We start from the raw sequence: 20,675 nt of genomic DNA on the forward strand, positions 1-20,675 counted from the left end.
AAGTAACGGGGTCCTAAAACAGGTCAAATTTTTTGACAAAAAGTAATGAACTTAAGACAGGCCAAATTGTACGACAAAAAGTAATGGAGGGGGTTCTAAGATAGGCAAAATTCGTCAAGAAAAAATGATGGGGGTCCTAAGACAGCTCGGAATGTTCTACAAGATATAATGGGGGTCCTAAGAGAGGCCAAATTCGTCAACAAAAAATGATAGGGGTCCTAAGGTAGCTGACATTAGTCGATAAAAAGTACCAAGGGTCCTAAGACAAACCAAATTGTTCTATAAAAAATAATTAAACTAAGGCAGACCAAATTGTTCTACAAAAAGTAATCGGACTTAAGACAGGTGAAATTGTTCGACAAAAAGTAAGGAGGGTCCTAAATTCGTCAATAAAAAATGATGGAAGTCCTGAGACAGACAGCTCAAATTAGTCGACAAAAAGTAGTAGGGGTCCTAAGACAAGTCAAATTGTTCTATAAAAAGTAACGGGGTCTTAAAACAGGTCAAATTTTTCGACAAAAAGTAATGAACTTAAGACAGGCCAAATTGTTCTACAATAAGTAATGGGACCTAAGACACGCCAAATTGTCGACAAAAAGTAATGGATTGGGTCCTAAGATAGGCAAAATTCGTCAACAAAAAATGATGGGGGTCCTAAGACAGCTCGGAATGTTCTACAAGACATAATGGGGGTCCTAAGAGAGGCCAAATTCGTCAACAAAAAATGATAGAGGTTCTGAGGCAGCTGACATTAGTTGACAAAAAGTAATAGGAGTCCTGAGACAAACCAAATTGTTCTATAAAAAATAATTAAACTAAGGCAGACCAAATTGTTCTACAAAAAGTAATGGGACTTAAGACAGGTGACATTGTTCGACAAAAAGTAATGAGGGTCCTAAATTCGTCAATAAAAAATGATGGAAGTCCTGAGACAGACAGCTCAAATTAGTCGATAAAAAGTAATAGGGGTCCTAAGACAAGTCAAATTGTTCTATAAAAAGTAACGGGGTCCTAAAACAGGTCAAATTTTTCGACAAAAAGTAATGAACTTAAGACAGGCCAAATTGTACAATAAGTAATGGGATCTAAGACAGGCCAAATTGTGCGACAAAAAGTAATGGGAGGGTCTTAAGATAGGCAAAATTCGTCAACAAAAAATGATGGGGGTCCTAAGACAGCTCGGAATGTTCTAGAAGACATAATGGGGGTCCTAAGAGAGGCCAAATTCGTCAACAAAAAATGATAGGGGTCCTGAGGCAGCTGACATTAGTCGACAAAAAGTAATAGGAGTCCTAAGACAAACCAAATTGTTCTATAAAAAATAATTAAACTAAGGCAGACCAAATTGTTCTACAAAAAGTAATGGGACTTAAGACAAGTGAAATTGTTCGACAAAAAGTAGTGAAGGTCCTAAATTCGTCAATAAAAAATGATGGAAGTCCTGAGACAGACAGCTCAAATTAGTCGACAAAAAGTAAGACAAGTCAAATTGTTCTAAAAAAAGTAACGGGGTCCTAAAACAGGTCAAATTTTTTGACAAAAAGTAATGAACTTAAGACAGGCCAAATTGTACGACAAAAAGTAATGGAGGGGGTTCTAAGATAGGCAAAATTCGTCAAGAAAAAATGATGGGGGTCCTAAGACAGCTCGGAATGTTCTACAAGATATAATGGGGGTCCTAAGAGAGGCCAAATTCGTCAACAAAAAATGATAGGGGTCCTAAGGTAGCTGACATTAGTCGATAAAAAGTACCAAGGGTCCTAAGACAAACCAAATTGTTCTATAAAAAATAATTAAACTAAGGCAGACCAAATTGTTCTACAAAAAGTAATCGGACTTAAGACAGGTGAAATTGTTCGACAAAAAGTAAGGAGGGTCCTAAATTCGTCAATAAAAAATGATGGAAGTCCTGAGACAGACAGCTCAAATTAGTCGACAAAAAGTAGTAGGGGTCCTAAGACAAGTCAAATTGTTCTATAAAAAGTAACGGGGTCTTAAAACAGGTCAAATTTTTCGACAAAAAGTAATGAACTTAAGACAGGCCAAATTGTTCTACAATAAGTAATGGGACCTAAGACACGCCAAATTGTCGACAAAAAGTAATGGATTGGGTCCTAAGATAGGCAAAATTCGTCAACAAAAAATGATGGGGGTCCTAAGACAGCTCGGAATGTTCTACAAGACATAATGGGGGTCCTAAGAGAGGCCAAATTCGTCAACAAAAAATGATAGAGGTCCTGAGGCAGCTGACATTAGTTGACAAAAAGTAATAGGAGTCCTAAGACAAACCAAATTGTTCTATAAAAAGTAATAAAACAAAATAGGGCAAATTTTTCGACAAAAAGTAATGGGACCTAAGACAAGTCAAATTGTACGACAAAAAGTAATAGGAGTCCTAAGATAAGCAAAATTCGTCAACAAAAAATGAAGGGGGTCCTGAGGCAGCTGAAATTAGTCGACAAAAAATAATAGGAGTCCTAAGACAAACCAAATTGTTCTATAAAAAGTAATGGGGTCCTAAAACAGGTCAAATTTTTCGACAAAAAGTAATGAACCTAAGACAGGCCAAATTGTTCAACAAAAAATAATAGGACCTAAGACAGATTAAATTGTACGACATAAAGTAATGGGGGTCCTAAGATAGGAAAAATTCGTCAACAAAAAATGATAGGGGTCCTGAGGCAGCTGACATTAGTCGACAAAATGTAACAGGAGTCCTAAGACAGCTCTAATTTTTCGACAAAAAGTAATGAAACTAAGGCAGACCAAATTGTTCTACAAAAAGTAATGGAACCTAAGACAAGTCAAATCGTACGACAAAAAGTAATGGGGTCCTAAAATAGGCACAATTCGTCAACAAAAAATGATGTGGATCCCAAAACAGCTCAAACTGGTCGACAAAAAGTAATAGGGGTCCTAAGACAAGTCAAATTGTTCTGTAAAAAATAAAGAGACCTAAGACAGGATAAATTTTTCGCCAAAAAGTAATGAACCTAATACAGATCAATTTGTTCTACAAGAAGTAATGGGACCTAAGACAGGCAATGACCTGTTGAGAGAAAGTAATGGGGATTATAACTAGTACAAGCCAAATGAGGTCAAACTGTCTTAGAATCCCCATTGCATAATTACTGTTGACGATACTTTTTTAGTCGATTAGATAGTATTTTGAATGAGTATTTTTTTGTGAAATTTTGGATCTCTAGGCAAAAAACTAAAGGCGAATTCATAAACCATAAGTACGGGATGTTTATTTTACAAAATTGCCATCTACACGACATTCCCAACACTTGTAAAATTTGCCAACAATCGGTCGAGTAGTCTCAGAAATTATATCTGTCTCATACAAATCGGTGCAGATGGACCTTAATACAATACTATGTATCTTACGACCTTAATTTTTTATAAAGTAGAAAAGTAAAACATTTTTTTTCTTATATTTTCATTAGTTATTATTATTAAAAAATTGCGTTCTGAATTGTGTCATATTGTGAGACGTAATTTATGGACGACATTATTATTTTTTTCATTACAAGGCACAGAAATACAAACGATTCATAGATTTTAAAAAAAGTATTATAATTTTAAGATAGCTATATTTTAGGGTTTTCAAGTAGATAGAACAATCTATATTTTCTGACAACATTATAAGTATTATCTGTGTTTAAAGTTGATAGTTTTTCAATTTTTCATTTGTGGATAGGTACATACGTGAACTGCACTGGATCACTCCATCTGTTCGATAACAGGACTACATTTTGTCGTTAATGTCATCTAACACGAGAAATATGGGAGGTAAGCTTAATTTTTTAACTGTTAACTTACATAGCTGTTTATAAATAACTAAAATAATTGAAATGGAACGAAAATTCATTTTATTATTTTATGTTTGAAGTTCGGATTCTTCTACGTCACTGATTGTAGTAAAGCACTTTATTATATAGTGCTTTAGATTGTAGTGTAGCGATTTAATTGGCTTCGATGTATATGCAACACACAATACACCATCAATAATATTAATAATAGTTAATAATTAATCTTAATACGGAACATGCGAAATAACCCACTCAACTAAATTGTTGTGTAAAATGAATCTTTTTAAGTTGGTTAATCAATTGTAACCGTTGTTTTGAAATTGTGAATTAAATGTTGACCAACCGAGACGCACTTAGGCAACCTTCGTTACTAACTGAAATTCGCACCAAACAACAGTTTACACATGTTAATAAGTCTGACTGCGAAATTCATCTAGATGCGACCAATAAAACACCAAAACCATAACCTGTTTCGGTGAAAGCGTGGCACTTTCCCGTTTTCAAATCCCGCGCGCTTCGCCGCATCCGTCATGACAGCGCCGCTTTTGGCCGTCCCGCGCGCCCATTGGCTGCCCTCTCTGACGCATTCGTCCGATCCCCCCCTTCCAAGATGGTTTCTAACTCCCCTACATTGACGGTACGTCATGTGTGTGTATTCCTATCGTAGTTGTTAATTAGGATAGTTCTTAACGTTAGATTTAAATTAATTTTAAGTTTAGTGTAAGAAGTCATAAGTTCGTAATGGAAGAATACGAGTACGGGTACGTATCATCAATTTCCTTATCAGTTGTGCGTGGCGGCGTGCGGCGGTGGCGCCTAAATCACGTTCGTACTCGGCCACACTGACGGAAGTCGTGCAGCTGCCATTGTGCTGTTGTCTGTTGGGTGTTTGTTGTGTGAAGTGTGCCGCCGCAACCGCCCCCATGAGAATGTTGAGGGTGCCCGAGATGGTGGACGGCGACGAGAAAGGGTACGCAGAGGCCGCGACGCCGCCCCCGGCCGTTGACCGGACCGATGTGGGTCGCGTGCCACGGCAGGCGCCGGGGGCGGCGGTGCCGCGAACCTCCGGCGGAACGCCGTTACGCCGTATTTATAACCTAGAAATTATCGGTGCGAACACGCCGCGAACGGAATCAATGCGTCATCGTTGGTACGATTTCGGGCGATGGGTCCACGAAATGGGCAAATGGTGCCGACTTCCATGGAACCGTTAAGGCAGGTGTGCGGAAACTTGACGCATTGACGATTTTCGACGGCACGATTAAAACGTTGTTTTTAGGTTTTCGCGGGTAAGGGGGGCGGAATTGAGTTGTTTCGGGAGCGATTTTGCGTGCCTTTGATCTTGTGTAAACATCGGATGTTTGTTTTCGCTACAAGTTTATGGACTCGGATCAGGGTCGGAGCTAGGGGGAGAAATTTTTTTTACGTGACAAATTAAATGCATGCATTCATTTCGGAATATTTTTGTTGTAGAACTAAAAAAACGCTTTAGACGACTTTCACTAACTCAATTTTTTCAGTGATTCATTATTTGAACTTCTTATCACAAACATTTTGAAATCGTGATAGGAACTTGAATATACAGGGTGTATCACATTATTGCATTGAATACGTCTCGCATCACAGAAACCTGTTTATAACCTCACATTTGAAATTTTGTTTTGTAAATGTGGTCCACCATGTGCACATATTTTTCGACGTTTCATGATCCCTATGTCTATGTATTTGCTCACCAGCAATTTTAATTTGTTTTCGTCTTAATGTTCTTAAGAAAATCATCGTAATTCTTCATAATGATTTTTGACGAAAATTTTTATTGTTGGACTATTTTATCACAACGCATCAGTTTTGTGCAAATTAGAAAAAATATAGTTTGAGAATTTTCTGTTCCTTTAGTCATCTAGTGTGACTGATGGAAGTTTTGAAGTTCATGTGAATTTTTCGGAAACTACCGGACCGATTGTTATAAAATTCTATATGGGTATTATGAATTTCATGTAAATGGTACATAGTAAATGGGTTTTAAATTGTATAGCCCTGCACGTGTAGTTTATGAATCCAGACATCCAGATTTTTGAAAAAAAAAAAAAAATCAAAATTGTACAATATTTTGCAATTTAATTTTGAAACTGCAAAACCGAATACTCTGAAATTTTGTAGACGTTTTAAAGTTTTTGTAAGCACGGCAAATTTTTAGTCAAAAATTGATGACGTCATCTCAAAATTTTGCCAAATAAATGCCATCAAAAATGTGGATGAGTCTATACTCATGAGTTTTTTAGAATTGCTTATACAGGTGTCTCAAAAAATTACTGAGTGATTCGATTTAAAATTACATATATGTATGTTTATTTCACTTATAGGGGTTCTCACAAAAAATAAAATTCACTAAAACACATCGTTTCTAAAACGTTCAACTTGTGGTTTATAAATTAATGCATTCATATTTTTTAGAATTACTGATATAGAGTGACTCAAAAAAATCAATACAATCCCTTGTATATATTTTTACTGAAAATAAGATTTTTTACAAATTTATCTAAGTAAATCTTGTTTAAATTTATAAAATAAATTCTACGCTTGTGGTTGAAGAATCAGACCAAATTCTTGAAAAAAAAAAATCCAAATTGCATGCCAACATTTTACAATTTAATTTTGAAACTGTTTGTCCCCTCAAAACTGGATGACGTCATTTCAGAATTTTGCTGAATAAACCGTATCTAAAGCGTGCAAAATATGAGTATTTTTGTTCATTAAAGTGAAGCATATAACTAGCTTCTAAAATAAGACTGATTTTGGCAGATGACATATCCCTTAAGAAAAGAGAGGGTGGGTGGGCGGGGCTAGTAGCTGCTAAGATAAGATTGATTTTGGCAAATATATTTTATTTTAACGATGACGTCCCCGTAGTGTTTTTTTAGTATAGGCTATGTAAATTTTATAAAATAACATATCCTGTACTTGTGGTGTATGAATCTGCCTTGATTTTTTTATTACTATTATAATTGTTGCCTCGTTTAATAGTCTAGTCTTCGCAGATAAGAGGTCCGTGGATCAATGCCAGGCCGCATTTTTTTTAATTGATCAAATCGAAACGCTTCATCCGATTTTCCCAAAATTTCGAGAATACAGTACTGTTATTACTAACGTTTAATAGGGATTTGTTTTCGAAATTTTGGATGGGATTACTCGAATGTAACATTCTCCGCAACGTAATAGCTGGTTATTTATAACAACTGTATTTTCAAGAGTAATTATTGCTCATTAGCAAGATGGCTTGAAAGTAGCGGTTGTGCAGTTGTTCATCACTTACGACCAGAGGGCAAATTATAATATATTTACATATCAAAATTTGGCTGCCGTTTTTCCAAAAATCAAGGCACACTATTAACTAAATTTCATTTTTATTGCCCCCTCCGGAAACTTCATGACGTCATCTCGAATACGGCATGAATGCGTATTACTTGAAAAATTTAAAAACTTTTTTACCACGTCTTCAATGCAGTTAAAGATGTCCATTTTTGGTATAATTATTGCGCTATTATATTTTACAAGGAAATTATTATCCAGTCAAGTGTGTCTAACAGACAATTATGTAACGTTAATGCTACGTTAGACATAAGTATGACAGTTTTTATTTTCATACGTATTATTGACCACTTCCTCTGGAGCACGGCGAAAAATTAAAATATCGTGTTTTATTCGGCTTTTTTGTACCCATTTCGCCCAGTCGTTGATCTTTGTATAAACACGAGATGTTTGCTTCCGCTGTACAAATTTATAGCTCATTACGAACAATAGACGACAATTTTGTCCGTGTAGTCGGAACTTCATAAATATTTGTTGTTTTAGTGTTTGGATAGTCGTAATTGTTTTGAAATTGTCAGATACAAGAAACAAACTAGAGAGTTTCACCGTAAAAATTAATTAACGTCAGTTTTTGTTATTTTCACACGAGCCGAATTTCGGGTTTAAGAATAGAGCGCTGACTTTTATTTAAGCGGATGTTTGTTTACATGTGCAAGTTTTATGGCTTATTATACACAGTTAATGACTATTATATTAAGTGGAAAATTTATGTTGGATATTATAATCCGAGTTTTAATGCAGATGTTATCAGATTTCGTCACTTGAAAAAAATACTGAAACGCGACCGATTTTAACGATTTTTTGAAGTCGAGATAAAGTCAAGATCGCGTCAATGCCAGTATTTTTGTTTCTGACCTAATAACTGGTGAGATAATTTCGTCTATAATTAGCTCCGTGGCTCTTTCATGTCGCATGCTAATTGAACCCTGCATAATCTGCGTCACATTAATATTATATGAAGAAACGTCGTGAAATATGATTTTGACAAAAAATAAATTTCACAATTTTCACACGAATCCTTGTGTAATGCGTGACCTTATCTTTTAAATTAAACAAAATGGTAAAAATAAGTTATCTTATCTTATCATCTGCGACGACTGCTAAAAAATCGCAGCTATAGAAATTAGAGTAGAAACAAAGACTTGTTTTTGGTGCATTCACACGTAGACAATTTCGAGAAAATGATTGCCAGCCATAAAAGTGAAAGAGAAGTAGAATCTGCTGCGAATAGAAGGGTATGTGTTTTTTTGCATTTATTTGTATTAATTGTTGTTGTTGAAGTTTCATAGTTCGACTTTACCGTCAACCTTTATAAATATTTCGTATGAATATTTTGCAATGCAGTCAAATTGGTGTTATAAACTCGCCACTCAAATCGTTAGTAATTATTTCTTTGTATGAAATGACTTTCACCGGAGAAATTATAATCTCATAGGTGAAACTACATATGCTTATCAAGTTTTTATCTAAAAAAAAATGCCGCTTGGTAACTGGTTACTTTTCGATGCGAAGGGCGACTACATTGATCCCGTTTTGTTTGAATTAATCCTAAACAAGTTTTCGCTTGTAATTTTCTGTTTGCGAATCCAGGAATAACTTTCCATTGCAATCGGCGTTCCACGGCGGAATGTGCGTAGGATAAATGAAAATATTGAGAGAAAATCGGGCTATTTTAAAGCTAAAGCCGTTTAAGTGGAGTTGTACAACTATTTCGTCGCTGGCACGGGATTTATGTGCGACCATTTAAAATAGAAAAAAGTGATTTGCTAGTTATTAATAGCAAATTTTTCGTGGCATCTTGACCTCGTCACGTCCATCTCGGGTTGATCGAGGCGAAAGCGACTATTTTCAACTTGTTTTTTTCTCTTGCAGCAAGCTTTTTGTAGGGGGCTTGTCTTGGGAGACAACCCAGGACAATCTTCAACGCTTTTTCTCTAGATATGGCGAAGTCATCGATTGCGTTGTAATGAAGAATGCAGAATCTGGCCGTTCTAGAGGATTTGGTTTCGTTACATTTTCAGATCCAGCCAATGTTAACTCAGTACTACAAAATGGCCCACATACACTAGACGGAAGGTGAAATGAGAAGGTTTCTCTTAAACGTGTAAATGATGCCCATTTTCAGAACTATCGATCCAAAACCATGTAATCCGAGGACACTACAAAAGCCCAAAAAGGGCGGAGGTTATCCTAAGGTATTTTTAGGAGGACTACCCTCCAACGTGACCGAAACCGATCTGAGGACATTCTTCACTCGGTTTGGAAAAGTTATGGAAGTTGTCATCATGTATGACCAAGAGAAGAAGAAATCAAGAGGTTAGTATAACCCATATATAAGGCTCCAATGTGGGACCTGTGTTATTTTCACCTTTCTTCCGTGACATCAGTTCTAAAAACTTGCTTAAATTCCTCCAGGTTTTGGATTCTTATCTTTTGAAGATGAAGAGTCCGTCGATCGATGCGTTGCGGAACACTTCGTCAACCTGAACGGAAAACAAGTAAGTCCTCGGTCGCCCCCGTTTCGAAAAACACTCACCCGTGATTTGTCAGGTGGAGATCAAGAAGGCGGAGCCTCGCGACGGCTCCGGCGGCAACAAGATGGGCGGCGCCGACCCGTCGTCGGCCTGGGGCCCGCCGCAGGCGCCCATGGGCATGATGCAGGGCCCCAACGGGCAGATGGGCGGGCCACCGATGAACCTCGGTGCGCCGATGGGCCCCAACATGATGCAGAGCTACCAGGGATGGGGCACGTCTCCGCAGCAGCAGAGCTACGCCGGCTACGGCACGCCGTCGGGACCGGGCTCGTACCAGGGGTGGGGCGCGCCGCCAGCGCCGCAAGGGCCGCCGCCGCAGTGGGGAAACAACTACGGGGGACCGCCGCAGCAGCAAGGTTACGGATCGTACGGTGAGTTGGGGGTTGGTGTTTGGAGGCGGCGGTTATAGCGGGCGTTCGCAGGTCCCAGCGCCGGCAGCGGGACGAGCTGGAACAGCTGGAATATGCCACAGAATAGCGGCTCGACAGGTCCGTCAGGTAAGTGGTGGCCGTAGGTGACAGAGTCGGCGGGGGTTTCGGGGAAACAGGTGCAAGTCTACGATTTTTTTTGGCTATTTATCGGTGAAATTTTCACTAATATTTGCCGCTTTACGGAACTGTGGTTCTTATTATTACTGATCGCCAAGGTCTACTTCGATATTTCGATTATTATTATGTATTCTACAGTATGTTTAAACTGCATCTAGATGTTTTTCGATTTTGAAGTACTAGAAAAAAATCATATCAGTTTTATCTAAAATATACAATGCAATTTCTGTTCATAAAAAAGATAATAAAAATCGCTGACGTTATCTGATTTAGCGTAAATTTATTTCGTGTCGCAGAACAATATTTTATGAAGTCGGAATGTCGTTCTTTCGAAGTTTCACTGTATTTTTCTAATTAAAATTAAGCATGAAATTGTTGCCGTTTATTAAAATTTAGTTGTTGTTGAAGTGTTTAAAAAGTATTTTCTGAATTGTTATTTGTGTTTTTGCTATTCGCCGTAACTGATAAGAAACTTCAAGGTGGACACTTTAATATAAATTCTATTTCGACGAGGCGGCAAACGTCAGGGCCTACTTGGATGTGACAATTATTTATTTATCTGTACACATTATGTACTCTGCAGTATGCATAAAATGAAAATTTGTAAAAAAGAAATGATGTTTTACATCATTCCATAAATACAGAAATTGTTTTTCTTTTTCGAAAAAATCACAATTGCAAAACAACGTCGCCTCAAAATTTCGCTAATTTAAATTTTATATTTATTTTTATGTATTATATTTTTGTAACACATTTGATAATGTTACATTGGTAAATAAAATTTTGAAAAATAATTAAAAATTAACCAAAGTGAAAGGACTAGAAAAGCCTCGTACTCAGTTGACCCAGAAGAACCTTAAACAAGAATCAGAAATTTCGAAAATTTGTCAAAATTTTCCAGAAGTTTTGAAATGATTTAAAGTGAACTGTTATTAATTAGTGGATAAATTTTGTTAGAAGAAATTCGAGATTTTTTTGTTTAGTTTTTGGTTCAAGATAATCTTGATGGTTTTCAAAAATCAAAAATTTTTACGTTCAAATTTAGTAAAATCAAAAAAGCGACAATTTTTTTCTATGGTCATTCCGTTAAGCTTTCTGAAAAATTTTGTGCTTTACAAAACCCAGTAGGAACAAAAAATAAATTAGTGTTGTTTTTTTTTTCGTAACAGTTGATCGTAATTTTCAGTAAATCAAAATTTTTCATAATTTTGAAATGAATTCAAAAATGATTCTATTAAGTATTGTTATTATTTTGGAGGTGAAATTATATTGAAAATTGAGATATATTTGTTTAATTTGTGGTTCAAAGCAAATTCCATAGTTTCGAAGATATACAGAATTTTCCAAAAATACAGAGGAAGTTACGATTTTGTAAAAAAAAAACAATTTTATTCTTTCATTAAAAATGTTCTATTTTTCCAACATAAACTCCAGTACGGATCTATGTCATGTTAATAAGCTTGTAAGAAAATTTTTGGATTTTGGATATTTTTAATAAGACTATAATTTTCAAAAATGTATGACAATATTTTGTAAAAGTAGCAACAGTTTATTGACTAAATTCTACAAAAAAAAAACTGCTACAATCATATTTTACAAAAAAAATTAAACCAGGATTAGCAACAGTTATTTTGTTTGTTTTTTTCTCGAAAATTCGTCAAAATATTTCAGAAATTTTTGAAAAACTTCAAAAACCATTCCACTATTATTATTGTTTTGTATATATGTAGTTACGAAATGGTTGGAGATTTGGGTATTTAATTTGTGGTTTAAGATACACTCAATGATTTTCAAAAGCACAAAATTATCAAAAATTTCAAGTCGAAATTTTGTAAAATCAAAAAAGCGACAATTTTATTGTTTTCATTGTATGAATGGGGTTTTATCGCCATATCATTAAGTTTCCAAAAAAATGGCCCGATTTTTTTCAGTTTCCTATAAAAAACGGTTGTTTTTAAAAAGTACAATATTTTGTAAAAACACAGTTTTTTGACAAAATTTAACATAATGTATTTTCAAGTCTTAAAACTCAGTAATAACAAAAACTAAACTTTTTTTTGTAGAAAATTGATCGAAATTTTTCGCTAATTAAAATTTTTCATAATTTTTGGATGAATTAAAAAATGATTTTAGTAAGTGTTGTTTTTACTTTGTAGGTTAAATTATATTGAGATTTGAGTTTTGTTTTATTTGTGGTTCAAAAACAAATTCGATAGTTTTTAAGAAATACAAAATTTTTCGAGGAAGTTACGATTTTGTAAAAATGAAAAAATACAATTTTTATTCTAAACTAAACTCCAGTACAGATCTATGTCATGTTAATAAAAAAAAAATGTAAAAACATTCTGGATTTTGGTTGTTTTACTCAAACAAAACTATAATTTTTGAAATATTACAATATTTTGCAAAAATAGTTTAACTCTTATTGACCAAATTCTAAAGAAAAGTTTTGTGATCTATTTGTTTAATTTGTGATTCAACCAGAGTTTCCAAGAAATACAAAACTTTTCAAAAATGCAGAGGAACTTACGATTTTGTAAAAATAAAAAAAAATACAATTTTCTTCTTGATTAATTTTTTCCATGTAAACTCCAGTAAGGTTTTGTCATTTTAATAAGTTTGTAAGAAAATTTTTGGATTTCGGATGTTTTTTGCTGTTTTTTTTTTGAAAACTCGTCAAAATTTTGTAAAAATTTTTGAATAAGTTCGAAGACCATTCAACTATTATTATTGTTTTGTAGATACTTATAAAGTGATTACAGACTTGTGTATTTAATTTCTCGTTTAAAATAAACTTGATGATTTTCAAAAGCATAAAATTTTTCAAAAATTTCAAGCCAAAATATTGTAAAATCAAAAAAACTACAAATCGACAGTACTTCGTAAAAATACACTTTTTTTGATGAAATTCAATAAAAACAGTTTTTTTTAAGGCTTAAAACCCAGTAGTAATAGATTACAACATTATTAAGCCATAAAATTTTATTAGTATACAAAAATAGTGTACTAATTTCAGTTATGGCTCTCATTTAAAATAAAATTCTTTACTTTTTACAAAGAACCATTAAAAATTATTTAAATCGTAATCTTGAAACATAAAAAAAATGCAAAAAATGGCAAAAACTAGCAAAACAAAATATGGCCTTGCTAGAAAAAAAAAACATACGAGTTGAAGTGAACATTGAAATTTTACGAGTACGTCCCTGCCACGGGATTCTACCTGCTACTAGTACAGTAACAGATCTATTTACAGCTTTTACCTGTTTAATTCCACGGTTCAATCAGTACAATTTTAGTGGATTTAAAAATAACGGTCTGCATTTATTACGGATTATTTATTTAAATTAATGTAAACATTTCAACACCTTCACACCGACGCGTTTCCGGACATTGTGGCGTATCCTGTGGAGGATGCATTTTCCCGCTTTTCCCCCACTACTCCCGTGTCCAGAAAATGCGTAACCAGGGAACAGTGGGAAAATCGACGAGCAATCGAGAAATCCCGCTCAAAATTTTTTAACTAGTAATGGAAAGAATAAAATTTGCAGATATAAAAATCAACATTCAGAAAAATCGAGCGGGTTTGCTGCCTAGTTGAAACACGACATTTTAATTATTGATTAATAAAAAAATAATGAAAACTCGTTTGTTGAATTGTCGGCGGTATTCAACTAATTGCACCGACTCTATTTTTATCGTTTATTATATTTTTAATGGACGAGTTTAGTTTTATACCAACTTATTGGCATTTTCTATTTATTATTGTTATTATACGAATATTACTAATTATTACATTTCTGAGTCCTTGGAAAAAACTGAACAATTCTGACTCGCAGCTATGTTGCCAAACATACTTTAGTTTCTCGAAAGTTTTATTCAACGATTTGTGTTGTTTATTAATAACATTCGATAATTTACTGTGGTCCGCTTATAGGGAATGTGAACTATGCAAAAGTGGCTGATTTGTGGTTAAAAGTACGGGTTTTAGTAACGTTATAATTAAACATTCCATTTGCCAAGCAGTAAATATTTTATCTGTAAGTGAAAACCACGGACTTTGGTGGTTATTAATTGCGGTAAAAATATCAGCGAAACGGTCTAATAAACAAATTCCTGTCAAATTTCATTGTTTGACTATGGGGCTTGCACCTGCATTTTATGACTCTACTTAGAGATAATTTTAATGCATATTGTAAGTCGATCCGTTTTCTGTCACGTACGGTACAACACACACCGCTTCCAAACCAAGAAACAAGCAAACACTTGCAAGCACTACGGGGGCCGTGCCGTTATCAAAATGTGTCAAAATGGTATAAAATTTAAAATGTCATTTAAAAGTGTGGTTATGTTGACACATTTTGTTTTGGAACGCCGCCCACCTCACCCTGAATCAGTCAAAACCGTTGTTTTTTCTCTTTAACAGGCTACATTGCAGGGGACATGTACTCTCGCGGTCAGTCTGGTCCCGGTGGCCCGGCCACCCCCAGCGCCCCGCCGAACATGTCCTCGTCCGGGGGCAACTCCAAACCCGGCTCCGACTACAACTACGGCTACGGGTCGTACGCGTCGGCGGCGGACGCCGGCGGCTACGGAGCGCCGCCGCGCTCGTACGGCAGCGACGGCGGCAGCCAAGTGAGCGGATACTCGTCGCAGCCTCCAAACGCAGGTGCTAAACATTTCAATGATTTTAAAGAGTGGCCCAGTTCTTGACAACCTTTCGATAACGGCAACAACGGCGTCGGTGGCGGCACGTCCGCCTCCTCCGCCCCCAGCCGTTCCGGCGGCGTGCGCCTGTACGTGAACGCGGCCGTCAAGGCCACGTTCTACGCCGACAAGCTGGAGGAGGAGGAGGACGCGCTCAAGGCCGGCAAGATGGGTATGTGTTGTAATAGTAGGAAACGTGTTGGCTTGATTAACATGAAGAGAGCAGCCGGACTGGTCACTCCCGCCAAAATCAATTATTCGGATTAGACAGACATATGAGATGTGCAGCTCACTTTTGTTGGTTCTTTTGTCATTTTTGTTTTCTTTATTTATAGACGCCCTCTAACGGCAGGCCGACAACCTTTACGTCTTCGCGGGTTTGTTGCTAGAGGTCGCTCTTGTTGCGTTACGAAACTCGACTTAAGTTGAGTTGACTCACTTCGACCGAATAACCTACCGCAGACAGACAGAAGTGTTGACTAATTTTAAGCACTGCTCAAGTTGTTATTAAATAATAATATTATTAAAAATAGTGTAAATTCGATTTTTACCTCATATCTCTATTTCAAAGTTAGAGTGTCTGCGTGGTTGCGTCTCTTAAGAAATCTTTAATACTACTATAAAGGAGAAAATAAACGAAGAATGTGATTCATACTTAGTTAGTAGGTGTAACGTCTTAAACTTAAGTTAAATGCATTTACAATAGTTGGTAATGATAAATGAACCATATTTCGTATATATTTATGATGTATTCCTACGAGTAGTATGAGAAACTGATTACTTATTGTAAGTTGAACGTGCTCTAGTCTCATATTTCATGTTATAAGAATCAATATCAAATTGTAGGTGGCGTATTGTATATATATTTATACTATAATAAATGTATTTTATCTAAGTTATTAAATTTAAATTGACCAGCAGACAATCTAATCCAATTTAAGAATGATAGGGAATTTTAAATAATTGTTGTAAGTTAAGGTCACTATTTAATAATTTTATAATAAGTAATATCGATTCAATAGTACACAACCACAGAAATAGATGCTAGGATTATCGTAAGATCTGGCTGTTCTGTAGTATGCTTAATGCCTATTTTACTCCTTAGTTTTAACATCGCGTTACCAACATTCGCCAATCCGAATATCGTACTGTGTACCTCCACACACACACGTCATATCAAAATGGAGCCTCTTACACGTGTCTGGGAATTCACAGCTCGATATGAACATCCCGTCAGACTGATTGTAAATTTGAACACCGCTTCCAAAATTTAACAATGCAATCTGGAAGGATTGGCACACCACCTCGAATCCGGTCATGTATGTATATGTCGCAACTGATGTACATTTTAATTTTTATATGCTTTTTTACTATTATTATTGATAATGATACAAGTTGTAAATTATTTATTCACATAATTTTAGTTGCAATTCGAAAGACTTTGATAAATTAAGGTTATTATTCAAGTGGTTGTGATCTATTTAGAAAGCAGACTAAAAAACCGAATTTTTTTAAAACATACTTTGAACTAGGGGTTGTCAGGGAGGGGGGAGGGGGTTCTCCAGATATGCTAGATAACTAGATTATAGCAGTAACTTACGAATCATGGTGATTTATATTTAGTAGAGTAATTCTGTCTGTCTGAGCCTCATGTGTCTATCTGATTGAATAATTGATTCGTTTTGTTTTTTTATTAATCTTTTTTTATTTTTTATTGAAAAGTTATTGAGTGTGACAATCTACATTAAGCAATGTTTGATGATAGCAACCTAGACGTAAATGATATTGTTTTCTAGTTTTAATTGTATAATATTCCTCGGTTAACGCAGACCAATACTAAAGAATTTACAAAAAAAAAAAGTAAAACAAAATAAAGCGCTCTTTTAAAGTAGGTCTTAGTAGTAACTTAATAAAGAGAACGATTATATTCCCTTTCTTCTGTGGTGGGGGAGTTACTGTACATACACATGACACATTCTAAATAATTTACAAAAAGCCAAATCGTCTACACCCAGCACACCGACTTGATGATATTTGTTGCCTTATTTCCATCACGAGCGTTACAGTTGCTTCACTTTTCGATTCCAAGAGTTGCAAGTTGGGGCGCGCTAGCGTAGACTTTACAGGGCGTCCAGGGCGTCGGACATGCCCTCGCTAACGCTCGCGGGACCAGCTCGCGCCGATCCCGGTATTCCAGGGGACGCGTGGACCGCAGGCACGCCAGTGCAGGTTTTAGACGTCGGCGCTGCGCGCGGCCCCTGGAGCACCGGCATAGGCGGGAGAGTCGCCCGGGTGTCGTTAGCGCGGACATGTCCGAACCCGTGTCGGTTTCCCGGGGACGGCCCGAAAGGCACCTATGCTGCCTCTAAAACGGACCGATGCTGGCGGGCGGCCGCCGTATCTTTCGGGGCGGCGCGGGAAACCGACCAAAGGGGAGGGGGGAGTGTGCGGCAAGTCAGTGACCAATAAGCACCAACCGTGTGGTTGTGGTTTATTAAAGGGGGTGGTTGTGGCAGCCGCCCCTCGCGGGCAGCTGCCGCATCTTTTACCTTCCTGAGATAACCAATTACCAACAATCAACCCACAATGGTGACAAAAAGACACGAATAAGGAAACTGAAGATAAGTTTACCAGAGTAAAAACCGATTCCCCAACTTTGTATAAACGAATCGAAGTTTTTTGTTCCGTCGAAAGCTAGTGGCTAGTCCTCGGCATCCGTGGGTCCCGCGGGTGTCGAGGACCCCACCTAGCAAGTCGCGGGGGTGGGTCACACCACCCCCGCGCTTCTTCCTGCGGTCATTGGCCTGTTGAGTTGGATGTGGGGTGAAACGGGTTAGAATTTAACTCGGGTTTGGGCTACGATGGGTTGTTGACAATAGGCGTAGACCCAACGACAACGGGTCGGGGCTTATTTTTTGGGAGGGGTGGGTCAATTCTAAGAGTCCTACCCAAAAACTTCTAAAAAAACTCAAGGAAAAGATTCATACTAACCTCTAAATAAGCAAAGATTGTTGATTGTAGTGCCTCTAGAATCAGAGATTTATCTCTTTTTCTAGAGGACGCTCTATCACAAGTCACAGTTCACTAGAACGGACCTGAAACGCTGCCGCGTTTGAACACAAGGGACTTGTTTCGGAAAAAAAAACTTCGAGTCAATTTAACACCAAACTAGAACGTGATAACCATCTCCCTCTCTCTCTCTCACACACACACACGACACATTCTCTAAACCTGGATAGAAGCAGCTTGTCGAAAAATTTAAGTAAACAAAAGCGACTTAAATTAAGCCAGAAATAGTATAGTGTCTCAAAAATCGAATATAGCTAGCGTTGCGAGCACCAATCTCAACTTTTCAAGTAGTTCTGCTTCTCTCGTTTGTTACAACACAATACATTGGGGAATAACGTGCAGTATGCAGTGACTTAAGTAAGAATAGCGTTTGAAAAGCTGTTTTTTGAATAAAATAGTTTGTGTTTGCAGTTGACGTGTGTTCAGTGTCGTGCCATAATTGTAATAGTTTGATTTTAAACTGAATTATGGTGACGTGCTGTTGCATGGCCAACTGCAAACGCAGAAAAGTTTTGGGTTTGTAGTTGGCTGTTATAAGTTTGAGTGGGTTTGGCGACTACAAATGACTTAAGTTTGATGAAAGGCTCTTTCGGTGGGTGTTTGGGCGTAAATTAGATTGGATTTGTAGCATCGGGTTTTGTGGTCTCGTCTGTCGTTTTAGTTTTAATGTTATTTTCGGACATCTCGTGACGTTTTTTGTTTGTCGTTATTTTTCAGGGGAATTGGGGGTGGGCGCCCTGTAATCACAACAGAGTTCATCGTACACACGAATATATTAATATACATTTATGCCGATAACTAGTAATTATTTAAAGTAGTATTAGACATGAATACAAAATAAATCTACAAAATAATATATAGATTATTTATAAATTGTATTTTATATTACAATTTCGCTGATAGTTAATTGAATTGTTAGTGTAATATTAAATTTAAATAGAGGAGTAAAATTTAGAACAATTTGACTGATGTACAGATACAGAATAAGTTTTAAATTTAAACTATTATACAATAAAAGAAAGAAGATATAATTAGGGCCTTTACTATATATAGTGCAATTCCTCATGTGGTTTTACTAGCCGAATAGTTCTTTATGTAAGGTGTTCTCGCTATTTTTTAAATTAGGCATTGATTTGTTGCTCAAAAGATATTATTTTGTATTGTGTTAAAGTTAAGTAATAATAGAAAAAAATCGTATGTCAGCCGACAATTCTCTATAAGATAAAAAAAAAGAGGAAAGAACTGTATATTCAATATATGAGTGTGACCTGTAAGTGTGTAAAATTGTTTTCTAATTCTTAAGTCGCTAGTTATTTCATGAAGAACGTGTTAATTAATAGTTAAGCCGTTATCACTGACGTAACTGTCCCTCTTTTAACTTCCTCGTTCCCATCTCTAATGTTATCCTCTGCCACTGTAAATCAACTCACACGTAGATATGTAATTCACCTGTTGCAAGCAATCTTCATGATCAATAAGCCTGTTAAGTATTGTAAAGGTTGTCGAGGTCTACTGTAGTAGTAATTGTTATTTAAAGAAAAAAGAAGTAATAAAAAAGCAAACTTTCAAACGAGACCTGGTTAAATAGTGTCGTTTAAGGAGTATATTATAAATATATATATAATATATAGTAGTGCATTTGTATCGGGGTAGTTGAGTATATTTAGCCTGAACTAAGATGTCTATTAGTTTTAACAGAATCTTACAAAAGAATTGTACCTATCATCTTTGATTATTCGATAATGAGTAAAAAATATAACAGTGAAAAAATCAAACGCTCTTATTCTCTCCACCTGTTCCCACCAGTACAGTACATACCCGAATTTACACTTTTATAGTTTTCCGCCTGGAAGACTATATTCGCGTAAATGCATTTCGGCAAGGAACATGTTGTCGCTCCCTTGCACCCAACCTCCTTATTTTCAGATGAAATCCCTAACACAAGCCCCACTCCTACCGTCCTGCTTAATAGATCGTCTGGTGTCAAGTCTAAACGTTCACTTGTGAATAATTCTACCGTAGGTGATTACGCATCAGGAGATTCTTACTCCGGAGGGCCACAGCGGGGGTCGGCGTACAACGCTCCGTCACAGTCCTACCATCCGTACAGACGATAATGCTGATATAAATTGTATAAACATTCCTGTGTAGCAAATGTCGAGCATTTTCTTTCATTTTTTTTTTTGAAAAAAACATTTGAGGCACGCTGTTCGAGGATAAAGTGCTTTACTGTAATTTTCCTTCGACGATTGGGCTTTTATTCATTAATGCAAAATTAGTTAAGTTGTCAATATTACATGATAGGTTTGTTTGAGATAGTTGTTTTTTTTTGTATCTTGTATGTGTAATTTCAGTATATGGACGAATAAAATTAATTTTTTAGATCGTTGTTATTTTTTGACAGCGGTAGAAGTACCCTTAAGTGCATGCCGCATGCGCAGTACAGTCGTTTTTCATACTTGTTAGTCTTTCTTCCTTTTGCTATTTTTCGTTCTATCTGTGTCTTAAGCTGAACGTCATTGAAAATTTGACGTCGAAATATAAATTCAGAAAGTGACTTTCGAACATTAAAGTGATTACCTCTAAACACAGCCTTAAACTTAATTTTTATTTGCATGTATTGTAAAATTCCATAC

The 20,675-nt window shown here is 36.2% G+C and overlaps 1 protein-coding gene across 7 annotated transcripts; it reads left to right on the top strand.

Annotated features, from left to right (window-relative positions):
* Window positions 1-4,389: 4,389 nt before the first annotated feature.
* On the top strand, window positions 4,390-20,421 carry LOC135125211 (heterogeneous nuclear ribonucleoprotein 27C). 7 transcript variants are annotated; one of them, XM_064050622.1, is made up of 8 exons: window positions 4,390-4,452; window positions 9,057-9,260; window positions 9,310-9,500; window positions 9,600-9,682; window positions 9,735-10,089; window positions 10,141-10,215; window positions 14,690-14,932; window positions 20,062-20,421. In XM_064050622.1, exons 2-8 carry the CDS (start codon window positions 9,151-9,153, stop codon window positions 20,154-20,156), a joined length of 1,152 nt encoding a protein of 383 aa, XP_063906692.1. In that variant the 5' UTR covers window positions 4,390-4,452; window positions 9,057-9,150; the 3' UTR covers window positions 20,157-20,421. The 7 variants fall into 7 exon arrangements, with proteins under 7 accessions (XP_063906692.1, XP_063906688.1, XP_063906687.1 ...); XM_064050618.1 differs by lacking the exon at window positions 4,390-4,452 and adding an exon at window positions 4,459-4,576; XM_064050617.1 differs by lacking the exon at window positions 4,390-4,452 and adding an exon at window positions 4,595-4,785 and having other exon boundaries at window positions 10,141-10,206.
* The last annotated feature ends 254 nt before the right edge of the window (window positions 20,422-20,675 follow it).

This window comes from Zophobas morio, unplaced genomic scaffold (genome assembly GCF_036711695.1).
Source record: "Zophobas morio isolate AGI-343-1 ecotype UQ-CSIRO unplaced genomic scaffold, CSIRO_AGI_Zmor_V1 ptg000008l, whole genome shotgun sequence".
NCBI classification, from domain to species: domain Eukaryota; kingdom Metazoa; phylum Arthropoda; class Insecta; order Coleoptera; family Tenebrionidae; genus Zophobas; species Zophobas morio.

Excerpts from the sequence above, each read along its gene's own strand:
- LOC135125211 (XM_064050616.1), top strand. The coding sequence starts at position 4,739 with ATGAGAATGTTGAGGGTGCCCGAGATGGTGGACGGCGACGAGAAAGG. Across the intron at positions 9,501-9,599 it reads AGAGAAGAAGAAATCAAGAG|GTTTTGGATTCTTATCTTTT; the intron begins GTTAGTATAACC and ends AAATTCCTCCAG. Across the intron at positions 14,933-20,061 it reads GTCGCAGCCTCCAAACGCAG|GTGATTACGCATCAGGAGAT; the intron begins GTGCTAAACATT and ends ATTCTACCGTAG.